General features: G+C 49.4%; 2 protein-coding genes across 5 annotated transcripts; one reads left to right on the top strand and one right to left on the bottom strand.

The window, feature by feature from the left end:
- Positions 1–355: 355 nt before the first annotated feature.
- Positions 356–9,736, top strand: Abcb6 (ATP binding cassette subfamily B member 6 (Langereis blood group)). Its single transcript, XM_021664761.2, has 19 exons — positions 356–1,205; positions 1,501–1,638; positions 2,231–2,411; positions 2,570–2,671; positions 2,844–3,027; positions 4,443–4,564; positions 5,248–5,357; positions 5,588–5,653; positions 5,806–5,931; positions 6,080–6,156; positions 6,245–6,308; positions 6,802–6,887; positions 7,119–7,176; positions 7,569–7,673; positions 8,472–8,646; positions 8,779–8,891; positions 9,107–9,201; positions 9,277–9,345; positions 9,465–9,736. Exons 1-19 carry the CDS (start codon positions 657–659, stop codon positions 9,571–9,573), a joined length of 2,529 nt encoding a protein of 842 aa, XP_021520436.1. The 5' UTR covers positions 356–656; the 3' UTR covers positions 9,574–9,736.
- Positions 9,737–9,859: 123 nt separating this feature from the next.
- Zfand2b (zinc finger AN1-type containing 2B) lies at positions 9,860–13,052 on the bottom strand. 4 transcript variants are annotated; one of them, XM_021664772.2, is made up of 10 exons: positions 12,944–13,052; positions 12,745–12,820; positions 12,383–12,477; positions 12,033–12,164; positions 11,751–11,902; positions 11,132–11,224; positions 10,988–11,048; positions 10,835–10,902; positions 10,475–10,547; positions 9,860–10,167 (listed from the first exon to the last, which is right to left on the bottom strand). In XM_021664772.2, exons 2-10 carry the CDS (start codon positions 12,797–12,799, stop codon positions 10,111–10,113), a joined length of 786 nt encoding a protein of 261 aa, XP_021520447.1. In that variant the 5' UTR covers positions 12,800–12,820; positions 12,944–13,052; the 3' UTR covers positions 9,860–10,110. The 4 variants fall into 4 exon arrangements, with proteins under 4 accessions (XP_021520447.1, XP_021520459.1, XP_021520465.1 ...); XM_021664784.2 differs by having other exon boundaries at positions 9,860–10,268; positions 12,944–13,049; XM_021664790.2 differs by having other exon boundaries at positions 9,860–10,268; positions 12,745–12,817; positions 12,944–13,005.
- Between the last annotated feature and the right edge of the window lie 5,231 nt (positions 13,053–18,283).

The raw sequence follows: 18,283 nt of genomic DNA, 5'->3' as shown, positions 1-18,283 counted from the left end.
CTGGGAGACTCTGGGAAGAGCTGTGGCACCACAGGGATCCAGAGCTAGGACTCAAAAAGAAGGCTCTTTCCAGTGTATTTCAGTAGCTTGCTAATGTGTGAGGGCCTGGGTTTGATTTCTAGCACTAAGACAGGGAACTGAAGGTTCGGAGACCTGCTGGGTCACACTGTAAAAGCTATTTACAGGGCACGGGTGAGGTACAGCTGATTCAGACGGACAATTCTGTGGAGGTCAAGGTCTCCGGTCCGACTCAGGTCAGATTTCCCGCCCTGAGCACGTGACCCCGCCGGCTCCCGGCCCTTCTAGTTGCGTTCGTCACGCTTGGCCAATGGGAACCCTGGGTAGGTCTGGTGGGCGGGGCCGCTGCCGTAAAGGGCACAACATTTTTGTGCGGCGGCTCTGGGCCCGAGGGTCCCAGCGGCTGGCGAGTGAGACCCGACTATCACGGCGTGCGTGGCTTGCGTGAGTGTGCGCGGGGGCGGCGCGTGCGCGAAGACAGTGAGCAGGGTGGCAGGTCCACGTGTGTCCCTCTCCGCGACCCCAGCGGTGTAGCTCCATGTCCCAAGACACCTGGAATCTGCGGCCTTTTCTGAATGGCCAGCCCGACTCTCTGATCCTGCAGCGACCTCAAGTTTAGCCAGCAGCCACACATCGCCATGGTGACGGTGGGCAACTACTGCGAGGCCGAAGGGCCGGTGGGTCCGGCTTGGACTCAGAATGGCTTGAGTCCCTGCTTCTTCTTCACGCTCGTGCCCTCGACGCTCATGACTCTGGGGGCACTGGCCTTGGTGCTGGTTCTTCCCTGCAGGCGCCGAGAGGTACCCGCTGGCACGGAGGAACTATCTTGGGCAGCTGCCCCTCGGGTGTCGCCCTATGCTCTGCAGTTGGTTCTGGCCATACTTCAGATGGCACTGCCCCTGGCTGGTCTGGCTGGCCGAGTAGGCACTGCTCGGGGGGCCCGCCTGCCAGGCTACCTACTGCTGGCTTCCATGTTGGAGAGTTTGGCCAGCGCCTGTGGCTTGTGGCTGCTGGTGGTGGAACGGAGCCAGGCACGACAGAGTCTGGCAATGGGCGTCTGGATGAAGTTCAGACATAGCCTGGGTCTCCTGCTCCTCTGGACCGTGGCATTTGCAGCTGAGAACTTGGCCCTGGTATCTTGGAACAACCCACAATGGTGGTGGGCCAGGGCAGATCTGGGCCAGCAGGTAAGGGGCCTTCTGGGGAGGAGAAGTACTGATGTCTGATTAAGTACTACATCTGGACCTCCTGCTCCATGCTGTAGGATAACTCTTTAAAAAAAAAAAAAGGGTCTGGCAGTGGCTGGAAGCTGATAGCCAGCTGTGGGGAAAGCCAGCATTGAATGGGGTGTGTCTGTGCTGAGTCACTGTGGTTATTTTTTTTTAACCTGTTGCTAGGCCCCTGGGAAGCATCTGAGGGTTCTAAGAAGTAATACAATAAGATTTGGATCCTGGTTCACACCTGTGCTCTGTTTCCATCTAGGTTCAGTTTGGCCTGTGGGTTGTGCGCTATGTGACCTCTGGAGGGCTATTTATCCTGGGGCTCTGGGCCCCTGGACTTCGCCCCCAGTCTTACACACTGCGGGTTCATGAAGAAGACCAAGATGTAGAAAGGAACCAGGTATGCCAGGTGTGATGCCGCACGCCTTTAATCCCAGAGTTAGGCAGATCTCTGTGAGTTCAAGGCCAGCCTGGTCTACAGAGTGAGTTTCAGGACAGCCAGGGCTGTTACACAGAAAAAGCCTGTCTCAAAACACAAAACTAAAAAAAAACAAAAAGGGAACCAGGCGTACCTAATTTTTTCAGTCAAGGGTATATCTTTGTACACGTGCTGGGGATAGAACCCAGGACCTTGTAAATATTAAGCATGTACCCTACCACCAAGCTACTTCCTAGGCCTCTCTGAATGCCCTTTTTGCTACTCCTTTTAGCAAGTAGAATTATTTGCTCAGTCTCTGAGCAAATGCGGACTTGTCCAAGAGCCAGACTTTGGGAAAAGAAATTTCTTGAGGGGTGCGATAATCCTGTCCCTTGAGTTGGATTAGTTCTCATCCCAAAGTTCAGTATGCGATGTAGTGGCTTTCCTAACCTTGAGAAGGATCACTTGTGAGCGTCAGATACCTGCAGTCCCATAGATTATTCCCCGAGGATACCTGGGCGAGCAAGCACACTTCTTGGTCTGTAAGCATCCCTCCTGTGTGCCATCTTCCTAGGGCGGCTCAGCAGACCGGCAGTCCACCTGGAGAGACCTTGGCAGGAAGCTCCGCTTACTGAGCAGCTACTTGTGGCCTCGGGGGAGTCCAGCACTACAGCTGATCGTGCTCATCTGCCTGGGGCTCATGGGATTGGACCGAGCACTCAATGTGTTGGTCCCCATCTTCTATAGGGACATTGGTGAGGGGGTGGAGGGGTAACGTTCAGCTTAGTGGCTGGGGTGGCCCTTGCTTAGGGAGGTTAGGCAGAGGTGGGAGCTGGGCGGTCAGAGCCTGGGGCAGTTCTGCCTTAGAGAGCCCTGGTTGTTGAGAGCGGACCCTGACGCCTTTAATCCACAGTGAACTTACTGACCGAGAAGGCTCCTTGGAGCTCCCTGGCCTGGACTGTTACCACCTATGTCTTCCTCAAGTTCCTCCAGGGGGGTGGCACCGGCAGTACAGGTAGGAGGGATTCTGTTTTCACCCTGCTTGGCATCAGTCTCTCCCATGGGAACTCCCTCACCGCCTTGCTTCCGATATTCCTTCCACAGGCCCCTTGGGCACTTAGACCGCTAACGCTGGGTTCATCTCTCTCAGCCCCCAAGACCTACTAAGGCCTCCCTGGCTTCCCCAGGTTTTGTGAGCAACCTAAGAACCTTCCTGTGGATCCGGGTGCAGCAGTTCACGTCCCGTGGCGTGGAGCTGCGCCTCTTCTCCCATCTGCATGAACTCTCACTGCGCTGGCACCTTGGCCGGCGCACAGGGGAGGTGCTGCGGATTGTGGACCGGGGAACTTCCAGTGTCACGGGACTGCTCAGGTACCACATCAGCGGGAAGAGTGTGTGGGAGGGGGAGCTGGGGAGACCCAGCTTGAACAGCTCTGCCCCTCCTGCCTTGCTTTGTTTGGCCTTTTTGGCAAATTACAGGAAGAAGTATAATGTCAAATAATGCGGATAGTTTCATGCGATGGCCACATGCCTATAATCCCAGTACTTGGAAGGAAGAAGCAGGAGGATCTAGAAATTTAAGGCTAGCCTCAGCTACATAATGAGTTTGAGCCTCTCTTAGACTATTTAAGAATCTGTTCAAGAAACAAAAGTTGAGACTAGAGGGAAGGCCCAGCCATTAAGAACACATATTGGCTGGGCAGTGGTGCACACCTTTAATATCCCAGCACTGGGGAAGCAGAGGCAGGTGGATCTCTGTGAGTTTAAGGCCAGCTTAGTCTACAGAGTTCCAGAACAGCCAATGCTACACAGAGAAACCCTGTCTCAAAGAAACAACCGAAAAACAAACAAACAAACAAACACCACGTACTGCTTTTGTAGAGGACCTGAATTCAGTTCCCAACATCACCTGTCTCAGGTAGCTCACAATCCTCTATCACTTTAACTCAAGGCTGACACTATCTTCTGAGGTACCTCCCACACCTACAAACATACGCACAAAACTAAACAAAAACCTAATGACAATGTAGATAGACCAAATCTTTTGAGTTCCATTCATTTCTACAGTGTTTCCCTACTATGTATAGTATGTCAACTTATGCTTTTGTATTTTGCTTTAAATCTCTGAAAACTCAGAATCGCTGAAGACTCAGAATTAGTATGGTGCTGTCAAATTTTTTTTGTAAACCAAAAGATGCCACAACATGGGTTCTTTTTCAAAATCTCTTTAACAAGCTTCATGGAGGTTCATTTTTTATTATTCTTTCTTTGTTTTTTGAGACAGCCTTGGCTGTCCTGGATTTGCTCTGTAGACCAGGCTGGCCTCAAACTCACAGAGATCAACCTGCCTCTGCCTCCCCAGTGCTGGGATCAAAGGTGTGTGCCAGCTAAGATTCTTTTTCAATCATACACAAAGATCTCTCTTACTTGTAATCGATGGAGGTTATTTTGTTGTTGTTTCGTGTGTGAGTGTGCATGTGCGTGTGTGATACTGAAGACCGAACCACCCAGGGCGTTGTACATGTAGGTAAGCACTCCATTCATACCCTCAGCCGTTTATCTACCCAGGCTCACCTTAAGCTCTCTGCCGTCTGCCTTAGTCTCCAGAGGGCTGCAGGTACAGGCCTTTGCTACCAGGCCTTATTGAACATCCTCCTCTTGAGGGGTGTTTAGATTCATCCTAGTCCATCGCTGTTGAAAGCAGAACTTCGATAAAATAAGTTCACAGAGGTAAGATTGCTGGGTCTAACTCCTCAAACCTTCCTCTCCTTGACTTACCCTTCTAGCTACCTGGTGTTCAACATCATCCCCACCCTGGCTGACATCATCATTGGCATCATCTACTTCAGCATGTTCTTCAATGCCTGGTTTGGCCTCATTGTGTTCCTGTGCATGAGTCTTTACCTCAGTGAGTGCTTCCTCAACGATGTAGGGTCTTCCTTGGCTGTGAGCCCTACCCCCACGCAGCCAACTGACCTTCAGCAGGATTGGTAGGCTAGACTGCGCTCTGTTTACTCATGTGTGATGGGAAGGTCTACCCCCCTGCCACAGCTGAGCCTCAGTTCAACCTAGATGGAAGCCATGGAAGGGCATGTATGGTACAATAGAGACTCACTGTGTGACCAGTCAAGGAAAAACTATGTAGCACAGTGCATCGTCTTCTCGCATTCCTCAAAAGTGGCCTCTACATGAAACTTTGTAAGGCTGCAGAAATCTCTCTCTTTTTTTTTTTTAAGATTTATTTATTTATTATGTATGCAGTGTTCTGCCTTGCATGTATGCTTGCTTGCCAGAAGAGAGCACTGATCTCATTATAGATGTTTGTGAGCCACCATGTGGTTGCTTGAAATTGAACTCAGGACCTTTGGAAGAGCAGCCAGTACTCTTAATCTCTGAGCCATCTCTCCAGCCTGCAAAGATATCTTGCATACAACTCCTTTTCTTGGAAAATTTACCATTGTCTCTCCGGGTCTGGCTCTCTAGGTGCTAGCATAGGCTTGGTATGTGTGGCACAGGGCATGGCCATGTATATTTAGTCTCAGCTGCTAGGGATGATGTCTTGTTCTTTCCACTCCTGTCTTCCTCCTCTAGTTCTGACTATTGTGGTCACTGAGTGGAGAGCCAAGTTTCGCCGTAGTATGAACACGCAGGAAAATGCCACCCGGGCAAGAGCAGTGGACTCTCTGCTGAACTTTGAGACGGTAACAGAAGTCCCAAGATGGTGGTAGGAAGCAAGGAGAGGTGGAGGAGCATGGCTGGGAGCACTGAAATGATAAGGATCTGGAGGGGATATTAGAAATTGGGGAAAAGCAGAGGCAGCCAGAACTCTCTTGAGTTCAAGCTAGCCTGGACTATAAGTTAAGAAGTTGGGAAAAAGGGATCAGGACTCTGGAGAGATTGGTCCCTCAACTGTGCTATGTGTATCCATCAGGTGAAATACTACAACGCTGAGGGTTACGAAGTAGAACGCTATCGAGAGGCCATCATCAAGTTTCAGGTGAGGGTACCCATGTGAGCTCTCCTGCGTCATTACCAGGCCTGAGGAGAGTGAGATCCAGGGTTAAAGCTGAAGGCGCTAGGACCCAGATTGGGATTTGGAGGTGGTTGGCCCATAAAGGCCATTCCTTCCTCCTGTTTTCCTGTCCCTAGGGTTTGGAGTGGAAGTCAACTGCCTCACTGGTTGTGCTGAATCAGACCCAGAACTTGGTGATTGGACTTGGGCTCCTGGCTGGCTCCTTGCTTTGTGCATACTTTGTCAGTGAGCAGAAGCTACAGGTGAGGCAGAATCATGAAGGAAAAGGTAGGGGACAGAGAAGAGGGCCATATGTGAGCCACTAGGCTCCTGGACGGGAGGTAGACAAGGTGACAGTAAGAGCAACCTGCAGGCTTCCTGTGACACATTCGCTTCTCTGGGTCTTGACAGGTTGGGGACTTTGTGCTCTTTGGCACTTATATCACCCAACTGTACATGCCTCTCAACTGGTTTGGCACCTACTACAGGTAACCTGATCCCCGTTCCTCACTGGCTCAGGGTTCCATGCTCTTTCTCAGTTCCTTGAGGGGGCCCCAGCCTTCATTCTTTTTGCAGGATGATCCAGACTAACTTCATTGACATGGAGAACATGTTTGACTTGCTGAAAGAGGAAACAGAAGTGAGTAGAGGGAGGAGTAAGATGGGGTAGGGGGAGTTTTTATATTGTTTTTATATTAATTTTTATTTTTTTATATTAATCACAGGTTATTTACTTTGTATCTCAGCTGTAGCCCCCTCGCTCATTCCCTCCCAATCCCTCCTCCCTCCCTCATCTCCTCCCTGGCCCTTTCCAAGTCCACTGCTAGGGGAGGTCCTCCTCCCCTTCCATCTGACCCTAGCTTATCAGTTATCTTCAGGACTGGCTGCCATGTCCTCCTCTGTGGCCTAGCAAGGCTGTTCCTTGCCAATCATTGAATTCATGTCAGAAATAGTTCCTGTTCCCCTTACTAGGGAAACCCACTTGGATACTGAGCTACCATGGGCTGCATCCAAGCAGGGGTTCTAGGTTATATCCATACTTGGTCCTTGGTTGGAGCTGGGGGGGGGGGAGTTATTTATGTCAAGAGAGCCCCAGGCCAGTAATGGTAGCGCCTGTTGTCTGTGTTCTCCAGGTGAAGGACGTTCCTGGAGCAGGGCCCCTTCGCTTTCACAAGGGCCAGATTGAGTTTGAAAATGTACACTTCAGCTACAAGGATGGGTGAGCACTGCCTTTTTGCTTGCTCTCTTTCCCGCTCATCTATTGGCACACTGCCTTCTTGCCCTTCATCCTGCTCTGAACCTCAGCTTTGCAATCCTCCACTGTGGGCTAGGGAACAGAGAGCCTAGGCAGGAGGGGGTAAGGACCATTAGCAGCTCTGAGGATGGAGAATCCATCTGCTACTCTATGATTCAATAGATCCCCTACTAAATCCACCATCCTTTGTTGCAGGCGGGAGACTTTGCAAGATGTGTCCTTCACAGTGATGCCTGGTCAGACAGTGGCTCTGGTGAGAGGAGACCTCGTTAGTGGGCCCATATTGCTTGAGTTTTTCTCAGTGCCTGCAGATTGCATTCAATGCCTGGTTATACTAGGTGACAAGACCGAATGTGGCAGCCTTCCTGTACGTTGGTGGCCTCTTAAAGAGGGAGTCTTAGATGCCAGAGGGCCTGAGAAATTTTTTTTTTCAAAGATTTATTTATTTATTTATTTATTTATTATGTATACAGTGTTCTGCCTGCATGATGACTGCAGGCCAGATAATTATAGATAGTTATGAGCCATCCTGTGGTTGCTAGGAATTGAACTCAGGACCTCTGGAAGAGCAGCCAGTGTTCTTAACCTCTGAGCCATCTCTCCAGCCCAGGACTGAGAATTTTCTTCTCGTTTCCAATTCAACAGGTGGGCCCATCTGGGGCAGGAAAGAGCACAATTTTGCGCCTGCTGTTTCGCTTCTATGACATCAGCTCCGGCTGCATCCGAATAGATGGGCAGGACATTTCTCAGGTAAGGTTGCCTCAGAGAAGACTGTAATTTAGGGATCTGTGGAAGAACAGCAAGGGGTGGGCAGCCCTGAGATATCAGCCTTGCAAAAAAGCTGGGGCCTTGCATGGTCTAATGGTGCAGGTCTATAATCCCAGGATGGAGGAAAGCAAGGTCAAGGCCTGCCAACCTACAAAGGAGTTCAAGGCCAACCTGAATAACTTAGCGAAACCCTGTCTCTAAATGTGAGTGTGGGGGGTGGGGGGCAAGGGGCTGGGAAGGGTGAGGCTGAGGCTACAGCTTAGTGACCTAGCTAAGGCCTCTAGGTTTAATTCCCAGCACTTCCAACAGTTTAAAAATCTGGGCCTTCAAGCCAGGCATGGTGGCACACACCTTTGATCCCAGTGCTTAGGGAGGTAGAGGCAATCAGAGCACTGTGATTTTGAGGCCAGCCTGGTCTACAAAGTGAGTCCAGGAAAGTCAAGGCTACACAGAGAAACCCTGTCTCAAAAAACAAACAAACAAACAACAACAAAAGAATCTGGGCCTTCTTAGTGTCATGTGACCATCAGTCACCCAGGAAAGTAATCACAAGGACAAAGTATGGTGCCCTGTGAGGTAGGCTTGTCTTTGAAGCAGACAGATGCCATGTTGTCTGCTCATGAGTGGGAAGGACTTGGAGAAGCTGTGTGATTTGCCCAGCCAGTTAGGGTTTGTGGTGGTGATGGGTGGGATCTTACCCTAGGCCTCTTATCCCTGGTGCTTCAAGAAAGCCTGGAGGGATCTCACAGGACAGGGTATTTTTTGGGCTTTTGGATTCAGGTGACCCAGATCTCTCTCCGGTCCCACATTGGAGTTGTGCCCCAGGACACTGTCCTCTTCAACGACACCATTGCCAACAATATCCGCTACGGTCGTGTCACAGCTGGGGACAATGAGGTAGAGGCTGCTGCTCAGGCTGCAGGCATTCATGATGCCATCTTGTCGTTCCCTGAAGGTGAGGTCATTCCTCCTACCCAGTGAAATCCTGTTAATCCCTCAAGTCCAGTTCCACCACTTCCTTGCCCAGCTGGCCACAGAAACCAAGTCTATTTACTTGTTACGTGAGGGAGGTACTTACTACCCACAGGCTATGACACCCAGGTGGGCGAGCGGGGACTGAAGCTGAGTGGGGGCGAGAAGCAGCGAGTGGCCATCGCCCGCACCATCCTCAAGGCTCCGGACATCATCCTGCTGGATGAGGTGAGACCCCAGCACCTGCCTGCTGCTCTCCCATGTGTGCCTAAGCCACTCTGAGCAGTCACCTACCTTGCAAAGGTATCACCAGTCTATCTTCACCAAAACCTTATGCAGCTCATGAACCCAAACTATCCTTGAGACCTCCACTAGCAGCCTACACCCTCCTGTCCTTGGAGCTGCTGGGTAGCAGGAGCATTTCATCTAAGCTCTTTCTGTAGGCGACATCAGCACTGGATACATCTAATGAGAGAGCCATCCAGGCCTCTCTGGCCAAAGTCTGCACCAACCGTACCACCATCGTAGTAGCGCACAGGTACAGGGCTGATATGGCTGGCAATGTGGACCACTTTGAAGGGGGGTAATGGTTAACTGATGTCTGACCTCTCAGGCTCTCAACGGTGGTCAATGCTGACCAGATCCTCGTCATCAAGGACGGCTGCATCATAGAGAGAGGAAGGTGAGCCATGCAGAAAGATTAGGGAGGAGGCTCCTGGAGGGTGTCTCCCTTGCTCACCCTCTGTTTTCCTTGGGATTGGGGTAGGACCGACGGTAACACCTGCTTTATTATTACCCCAGGCATGAAGCTTTGTTAGCTCGAGAGGGTGTATATGCTGAGATGTGGCAGCTGCAGCAGCAAGGACAAGAAAGTGCCTCTGAAGACTCTAAACCTAAGGACACAGCATAGTGACACAAGGGACCTCTTCCCCTCCAGTGGCTAACTCAGGAGAAAAAGACATGGCCCCTCTCTCTGGCCTGTTTATCCTGGTGTAGGAGTTTGGTGCTAGCTATTGTAAGAGAAAGGGGTCTTCCAGAAAGCACTGTAAGGAAATAAATGGACTGCAATGGTGGCTGTGGCTTGGCTGTGTGGGGCACTGCAAGGGGCCTCTACTACCCTTGAGTTGAATGAACATTCCTGACAAGAGAGCTTCGTTTGGGTTGGACAGGGAAAAGAAACACATCAGCCAGACATCTTACTAACTGCCAATGTTTTTACTCTTCCCGGGCCTCTCCCTGTCCGCTACCTGTGGTGTGGCAGCCCCAGGGGAAAAGGGATAACATGATAAAAGGGGCTGGGGTGGAGTCTGGTTAGCGCCTGCCCAAGACCCCAACAAGAGAATGGTTCCTGGCCACCCTCTCTGCAGCAGCAGAGCTAGCAGGATCCTTCCTCAGCTTGGCTGCATAAGCTGCTTTCCTCTCCAGGCCCCACTGAGCATCCTTCACGTCACTCCTGCTTGTCTCTGCGAACCAGGCTTCTCTGTGCTTCTTTTCCTTGTGTACCCTGGAGATGTGAGGGCCACAGTCCTCCGGTGAGCCTCCCTCCCCAAGCCCAGGACCCTAGCACAGGCTGCAGTTGGACGGCTTCATGCTACGGCTCTGCGCCTGGAGCAAGGAGAGGAGAAGGAGGAGACAGGGTATAAAGTCAAGGACAGGGGAGGACAGGCCTCATTTCAGGGCTCAGCATGAGCTGGAGTCACTGGAAGGAAGCAAAGGGATGATCACTACAGCCTACTATCCGCCACTGGGAGGGGCCAGCCCAAGCTCTCACCCTCCACCAACACAGGACCCATTTCCCAGAGACCACACACCAGCTGCTGTTGGTATTCTGCCTCACTGGCTGACAGTGCCTGGGCTAACGCCAAGTCTTCTTCCTCCTGGGAACTGAGAAAGGAAGAGCTTGAGTTGGTGAGAGTCAGACCTAAAATCGGAGGATTTGATCTGTTGAGTATCTCAGTCCTATGTCCCTTTTGAGTGTGACCTCAATCTCTTCAGTAACCAATATGGTAGATAATAGCATCGCTGCCATTGGCACGGAGAAAATCAAAGCCTCTGGGGAGATACAGTTCATCTAATTTTGAAACTGAGTGTTTAGCTGCTGCAGTGGGCTGGAGTGCTCCCAACCTCCATCCCTCGAAATGGAGGATCTTGTGCTCATTCAGAGTAGGTACCTTGGGACCTGGGGTTTAGCCTCTGCAAGGGATAGTTCCAGAGCGCGTTGCAGAGCCTCATCCTCGCTCTGCAGGGGGAGAAAGAGAGACTAGTTTCCTTGGACTTCACTCTGTGGATTTTCTTCTGTCCATCCACGCTTTTCCCCTACTCACCAAGCCGTTCTGCAAAGCAATAACTGGAGGGGCTGTCCTGGGTGGAAGCTGGGATGTGGCTCTAGATCAGACATTAAAATAGGCTGTGGTCAGAGGAGCCAAGGGATATATTAAAGCAGGGAGAGGAGAAACAGGTAGGCCTACCTGCTGGGAGAGGAAGACACAGGCAAGGTCCGACCTGGACTGGAAATAGTGCTTGTAGAAGCCAGACCTTGTGCTCTGGAGATAGCAGCAAGCCTGCAGCGAAGAAAGACATTCTAACATACCTCGCAGGATATGCTTTGCACGTCAAGAGGGTAGTTCCTGTCAGCATGCTGCAAAACCATATCCTTTGAATAGGAGTTGAACTGGGCCAAAATCTGTATAGGTAACCTGTAATTTCAGCTACCTGGACAGTTCAGACAGGAAGTGAAAACTGTATAGGGCAGTAAGTTCAATGACAATGACAGCATGGGCAACTTAGCGGAATCTCATCTCCAAGGACTAAAAAGAGCTTGAACGATGGATGCTGTAATCTCAGCACTTGAGGGTCTGAGGGAGGAGGATTGCCACAAATGTGAGGCCAGTCTGGGTTAAGAAGTGAAACCTCTCAAAACCAAAAGGACCAAGGCAATAGTAGCTCAGTGATAAGAGTGCTTGCCTAGCGTGCACAAGGCCCTAGCTTCAATCCACAGTACTGTGAAAAGGGGGAGAAAAGCATAAAGATTCCCTTGGTCAAGGCAGACATGGTTGAAGCAAAGCAAGTAAGGTACTCCGTAATGACCCTGCTCGGCTGGTCAGATGATCCTCTCCAGAGCAATCATGATCCAGAGGGTGACGGTGCTTGATGCAGAAGTTTCGGCCACAGCGGTCACAGGTCAGTTTCATCATCTCCCGCTGCCGGCAGCCAGAGCGTTCGCACTTATTGGTGAAGATCTAAGATGAAGCACGGTTTGTTATGTATGAAACTCTTATCTCCTCCTCTAGCCCCACGGAGCCAGCCAGTCGCAGACATTAGTATTCCAAGCTGGGCCGTCTGTCACTAACCCCTCCATTATTAACTGACCTTGCGTTTTTGCTGGGCAGGATCAGAGCGGCAGTCTCTGTCAATATGCTCTCCCACAGCCCGGTCAGGAGGCTCCCCTCTGGCCACGGGCACAGGCACGTTACAGAGGGGGCAGACGGGTACCTGGATATCCTACAGTCAAGGGGTAGGAGTCAGTCTGAAGGCCAACCAACCTCTTACAGAACCTGGCTATACCACTCACACACACTAGAAAACAAAGTTTCCCAGTACGTAGGCTTAGAAACACATTAACTAAGAGGGGGAAATACAACAGATCCCTGAAAGTGACTGCACCCGCTCTCTCCTCTTCTTACAATCAACCCCTGCCACCCTCACGACCGCCCCCTCACCTTTCGGTAAGCTGATGCACAGTGATGCTGGGCGTAGGCCACATGGTCTGCGCAGAAGATGCCCGAACAAGCGTCACACTTGAGTGGCAAAAAATCTACAGAGAATGGGTCGGATTGCAGGTTCAAAGGAAACCTGGATGTCCTTCCCTCTAGCTTAAAGCTTCCACTCGGGTAAGAAAAACTCCGCCCTGTTTGCAACACACTGCACCCGGCCGCTGTTCCCAGCCTCCCTGGCCACGCCCCCAACTTCAAGGCCCGCCCTCCCGGCTTTTCCAGCCGTGCCCACCCTCCCCTCCCCACCCCACCTGCAGTCCCCAGCCCCGGCCGCCCGGCCCCGCCCCTCCGCGCGCTCCGCCCCTCACCCAAGCGCTGACAGCTCGGCTCGGAACAGTGAGCCCCGAGGTCCGGAAACTCCATCGCCGGGCCGTGCGGGGCCTGCTGCGGGGAAGAAACGAGCGCTGAGCGTGCCGAGGACGCCCGCTTCGGACCCGGTCAGCAACCCAGCAACTCCGGGGGGCTCCCCGCCCCGCCCCTTCCTCTCCCCCGCCCAGCACAGGTTACCGAAGCCTGGGCGCCTGCCGGCCCGCGGCCCCTACTCCTCCTCCCGAAGGCGCGCGCGCGCTGACGTCATCACGTTGGGCGGTCCCGGTCGCGGGCAGCAGTAGGTTGCAGGAGGAGAGTCCCAGAAGAATTGAGCCACACCCCAGAGCCCGTGTAGCGCGCAAGAGAGTTTCTTGGAAGCTTTGGGGATGAACGAACCGACCAATGAAGGCAAAGGTGGACGTTTCCGTGGACAAGGGTGCTTTGGAGGCACTTTGGTCTTTTCTTCTCACCGCGTTACTTTTCTCTGGCATCCCTCAAGGCCAAGGCTTCCTCTTTTCTCTAAGAAGTGACAGTTACTGTGCTTCTTTGTGGTGCGGATTCCTCTCCAAGTTTTAGCTCTGATGTCCACCCTCTAACACATCCCTAGCCCTCGTCAGTCTGACCTAGGAACTCCTACTCTGTCATCCCCTTCCTTCCATTGCAGTTTACAGGTCACCTCATTGAAATCAGCAGTTCACCAACCTGGCGTGGTGTCTCGCCTTTAATCCCAACACTTGGGAGGGAGGCAGATGCAGGTGGATCTCAGTGAGTTTGACCCAAGCATGGTCTACGTAGCGAGTTCCAGGATAGCCAAGACTACATAGAGACAACCTGTCTCAAGAAACAAACAAACCAAAAAAAAAAAAAACAAAAACCGGGCGGTGGTAGGGCACTTCTTTAATCCCAGCACTGAAGGAGGCAGAGGCAGGTGGATCTCTGAGGCCAGCCTTGTCTACAGAGTGAGTTCCAGAACAGCTAACACTACACAAACCAACAAACCAAAACAATAAAAGCAAAATTACCTGTCCCCCAGTTCCTTCACATATACTAGGGAAGAATTGCGGGTTGTCTGCCATACGAAGGGGACTCCCTGAGTTCTTCCTCCTGCATCCACAGTGCAAGGAGAGAAGGAAGAAACAACTCTGGAGAGCCCCCACCCATCCACACACGTGATTAAAATATAGCGAAGACCCAGGGACCAGGTCTTTCTCTTTCATGTTGGGCCCCAGCACCTAATACCTAGAATAAAGCAGTCTCAGATGTGAAACGCCGTCACCTACTAATCTGGTTTAAAACAGATTCCTGGGTCCTAGGACCGATTCAGTGGGAAGCTCCCGAAGGAGTGTTAACCCAGATTTTTCGTAGATCTCATTTTAAAAAACATTAGCTTAGTATAGTCTCAGTGTTTCTGGAGTGAAGTGTGGCAGCCATTAAACTGGTGCCCGCCTTTAGGTACCACTGACTAAAACCTTCCTGGTTCAGCCCATTGGCACTTGGCTTCTCCTTAGAATTGGTGGTCACTCTCTCTTCCCACACATCTAGACATGGAAACAAGTAAACAGGTGAAGTAAAGAAACAGTTTCTGTCTCTCAACCATCCTGTCCCCTCCTCTTCCAACTTTGGTTTTTACTGGACCCTCACAATTCTGAGGTCAGTAGAAATTAAGAGCATCGTTCTGGGCTGGAGAGATGGTGCAGAGGTTAAGAGCACTGGCTGCTCTTCCTAAAGGTCCTGAGCTCAATTCCCAGAAACCACATGGTGGCTCGTAACCATCTAGAATGAGATCTGTTATACATAGTAAATAAAACAAAACAAAATAAAATAAAATAAAATAAAAGAGCATGGATCCTGGCTACCTCAAGCAGAAGCCCTATTCCTAGCTCTAACTGTACCCAATCACCTTGACTTGGGTCATCTACCAACTTGTGTGCATGCCACACTTATATGCTTGTTGGTTGGGCTTCAGAGGCCCTAGAAGATGCCCCGAGACAGAAATACTGAGGCTGGGCTGTTGAGGTTGGTCTGAAGACTGGTAATGGTGGCAGCACACCTTGAATCCCAGTACCCAGGAGGCAGAGGCAGTTGGACCCATGAGTTCAAGGCCAGCCTGGTCTACAGAGTGAGCTCCAGGACAGCCAAGGCTACACAGAGAAACCCTATCTCAAAACAAACAAACAAACAAACAAACAAAAAAAACGCAAATCAAAACAAAGTAAAATGTGTTGCATGGCTTAAAGTCCAAGAACCATAATGCCTGGTGACATGCAATCTTATGTGCTTTGAAAGGCTGAAGCAGGAGAATCACAAGCTCACAGCTAGCTTGAGTTACTCAGTGAGGCCTTCCCTCAAAAAGTGAAAGGAGGCTGGAGATACATCTCAGTGGGGCAAGGGGCACTTCCCTGGTATGTACAAGAATCTAGTTTCAGTCCACAGGACCACAAAAAGAAAACTATACACCTTAAAATCCGACAGAAGGAATATCCGCCTCTTAGTCCTCAGACTTGTGCTATTCTTAGCTAATAGAGTAGATAACACGGGCCAGGGAGTTGGCTCAGCTGGTAAAGGCACTTGCTGCCAAGCCTGCAGGACCTACATAATGTAGGCAGAGAACAGACTCTTAAAGCTATTGTCTGACCTCCAGGAGTTGATGGCTCCTATCTTTAATCCCAGCACTCAGGAGGCAGAGGCAAGTGGATCTCTGTGAGTCTGAGGGCAGCCTGGTGTATAAAGTTCCAGGACATTTAAAGCTGTTACATAGAGAAACCCTGTCTGAAGAGGCATTAACTCCAAATGCATTCTGGAAGCTCCTGTTTGTTTTGAATATTAATCAATTTATTTTATAACCTAGTAACTTTAAGACTTATTTCCAGAAAATGTTGAAAATTTTTGTCTTCCTTATTAATGATTTAAATGTTAAAATGTGGATTTTTTTTTAATAGGGTTTTACTTAAAGCTGGCTTTAAGCTCTCTCTGTAGTCAGTAATGACCTTGAACTCCTAAGTGGTCTCTATTTCCCCAATGTGTAATTACAGGCATGTGGCATCACACATGCCCAGTTTTAGGCAGTACAGAGAAATGGTGATAAACCTAGAGCTTTACCCTGGCTCTGTTTCTGTCTGTCTGTCTGTCTGTCTGGTTGATTGGTTGGTTGGTTGGTTTTGCTGGAGACTGTATCTCATTATGTAGCCCTGGATAACCTGGAACTCACCATATTGACAAGTTCAAAAGGATCTGGCCTTGAACTCACAGAGATCTATCTGCCTCTGCCAATGAAGTGCTGGGCTTAAAGGAGAGTACCACTGTGCTCAGCTTTTTGCTTTTCGTTTGTTTGTTTTGTTGGAAATATACTTGCTATGTAGTTCAGATTAGCCTTGGATTTGTGGCCAGCTTTCTGCCTCAACCTCCTGAGTGCTGGGATTACAGGTTTGGGTACTACCATACCCAGCTTATACTATCCATTTAGATGAAAATTTATTTCTGCTTTAAATTACCTGTGATATACATCACTTAGACAGCCTTTTAAACAAACCAACAAACGAAACTGTGAGTGAGACCAGGCAGATTAAAAAACAAGTACCTGAGCACAGTAGGTAAAATAAATAAGAAAAATCCAAGGTCACTGGTAAAGCTGACCAACCCTGAAAGTTAGTCTGCACTCTTGTCATACAAGTGAATAAATGTCCCTTTTAGTGAGACTGGATTTTGCAACCCAAACTCTCTTTTAGATAACAGTTGTTATGGTAGCTTATCTTAAAAAAAAAAAAAAAAATGTGCATCGGATGTTGGTATAATGTTCTTTTGGAATGTATACAATTTACCCTTGTTCATTCAAATGCTGATTTTCTCCCCCCACTATCTGGTTTCAATCCAGACATTGCACTGTGATGCTTATTCTAAGCATCACCTGTCTCAAGTTTGTGTAAACATGCCACCATTTGTTCTCTAAAATGTCAATTAAAACAACCAGCCACATTGCTGAGCAATGGAGAGGATAGGGTGGGACATCCTGGTCCAGAGTGGGAGGAAGAGGAAGGTATCAGGGAGAGAGGGAAGAGGAGAATCCAAAGGAGAGGTTTTGGAACCATGTGGGGAGATGGGACCAAAACAAAGATATGACTAAAAGCACGTATAATGGGTAAAATCTGAATGGCAGGAAACTATGTGGGCTTGGAGGTTTAGGATGGAGCAACTATTGCCCAGCATTGTGCTCTAGGTTAATTAAATAAATTCCAGTCTCTGTGTGGTGATTTGGGTATACAGCTGCTTTAGCAATAACCACTGCTTTACTAAAAGATAAGTCAACAGTAAATATATTTACCACAACAATCTGCCAAGTCAGAACTCTTTACTTATTGTTTACATCCTGGTGGTTTTGATTGCAGCTGTAAAATAGTTGCTAAACTCCCAAATCCCGATCACAGATCTGGAAAAACTCTCCATTTAATGATATACTGTGTTAATATTCCCTTGACTATGGCTAAGAGTATCGGCTAATATGAGTACTTCTCTAGCAGCAGTCAAGTCTTGGGTTTGAGCCCCACCAACATTTAGTATGCATGCATATTCTGTTCATTGAATTTTCTTCAAGTTTGTAAATGCTTTTATTATTTATTTATGATTGAACCTAGAACCTTGGGCATGCCAATCATACCGTTTACCACTGAGATGTCTCCTAACCACTTCATTTTGTTTTGATTTTTCAAGACATCATTTCTCTGTGTAGCCCTGGATGTCCTGGAACTTACTCTGTAAACAAGGCTGGCTTTGAAATCAAGAGACTGGCCTGCCTCTGCCACCCAAATGGAGTGCTGGGATTAAAGGTGTGTGCTACCACTGCCCAGCCTTAGCCACTTAATCTAACAAGTGAATTTAAATAATTCTTTCCAAGTGAAATTGTAATTGGATGGCTTCAGGACTTTTAGTTTTTGGTTTTCATGCTATGCTCATTATTGGTTTTAGAGTTTTAGGCTTCCAGCCAAAGGAACTTTGGTGCGGGGCAGACAAAACAAAGAACACTCTATTATTCCTCATTCCAACTCCATTAATGACTAAAGGGTTTGAGAATTCAGAGAGATCTTTGGGGTTCTCTCTTGAGCATGAATCAGAATGGTTTGATGGGTTGTGTTTACTTTGCTGTTTATCGTTTTGGAGAAGGAAGCCAGGGCCTTACCCATGCTGATCAAACAGTCTGGCATGGAGCTAGACTATTGTAATTGTTTGTTTTTGAGACAGGTTTTCTCTCTGTAGCCCTGGGTATTCTGGAACTCCCTTTGTAGACCAGGCTGGCCTCAAACTCTGAGATCCACCTGCTTCTGCCTCCTAAGCACTGTGATTAAAGGAATGTGCCACCGCCACCTGGCAGATAGTTTTAATTGCTATGATGGATTTACCTTAGTAATTGAGGCTGCTGCTCTCAGCATCTCCTTAGATACTGTTTTCTCCGTTGACTAGCTATCATTCACACAGCTTTTGGTATTCATTAACACAGCCTGCACCTATGTCCCTTAGTTTCAGAGATAAGGCCAGACAAACCAGTCT

The sequence above is a fragment of the Meriones unguiculatus genome, chromosome 15, assembly GCF_030254825.1.
Source record: "Meriones unguiculatus strain TT.TT164.6M chromosome 15, Bangor_MerUng_6.1, whole genome shotgun sequence".
Lineage (NCBI taxonomy): Eukaryota > Metazoa > Chordata > Mammalia > Rodentia > Muridae > Meriones > Meriones unguiculatus.
The sequence above is the reverse complement of the archived record's forward strand: the minus strand, read 5'-3'. Positions and strand labels throughout refer to the sequence as shown.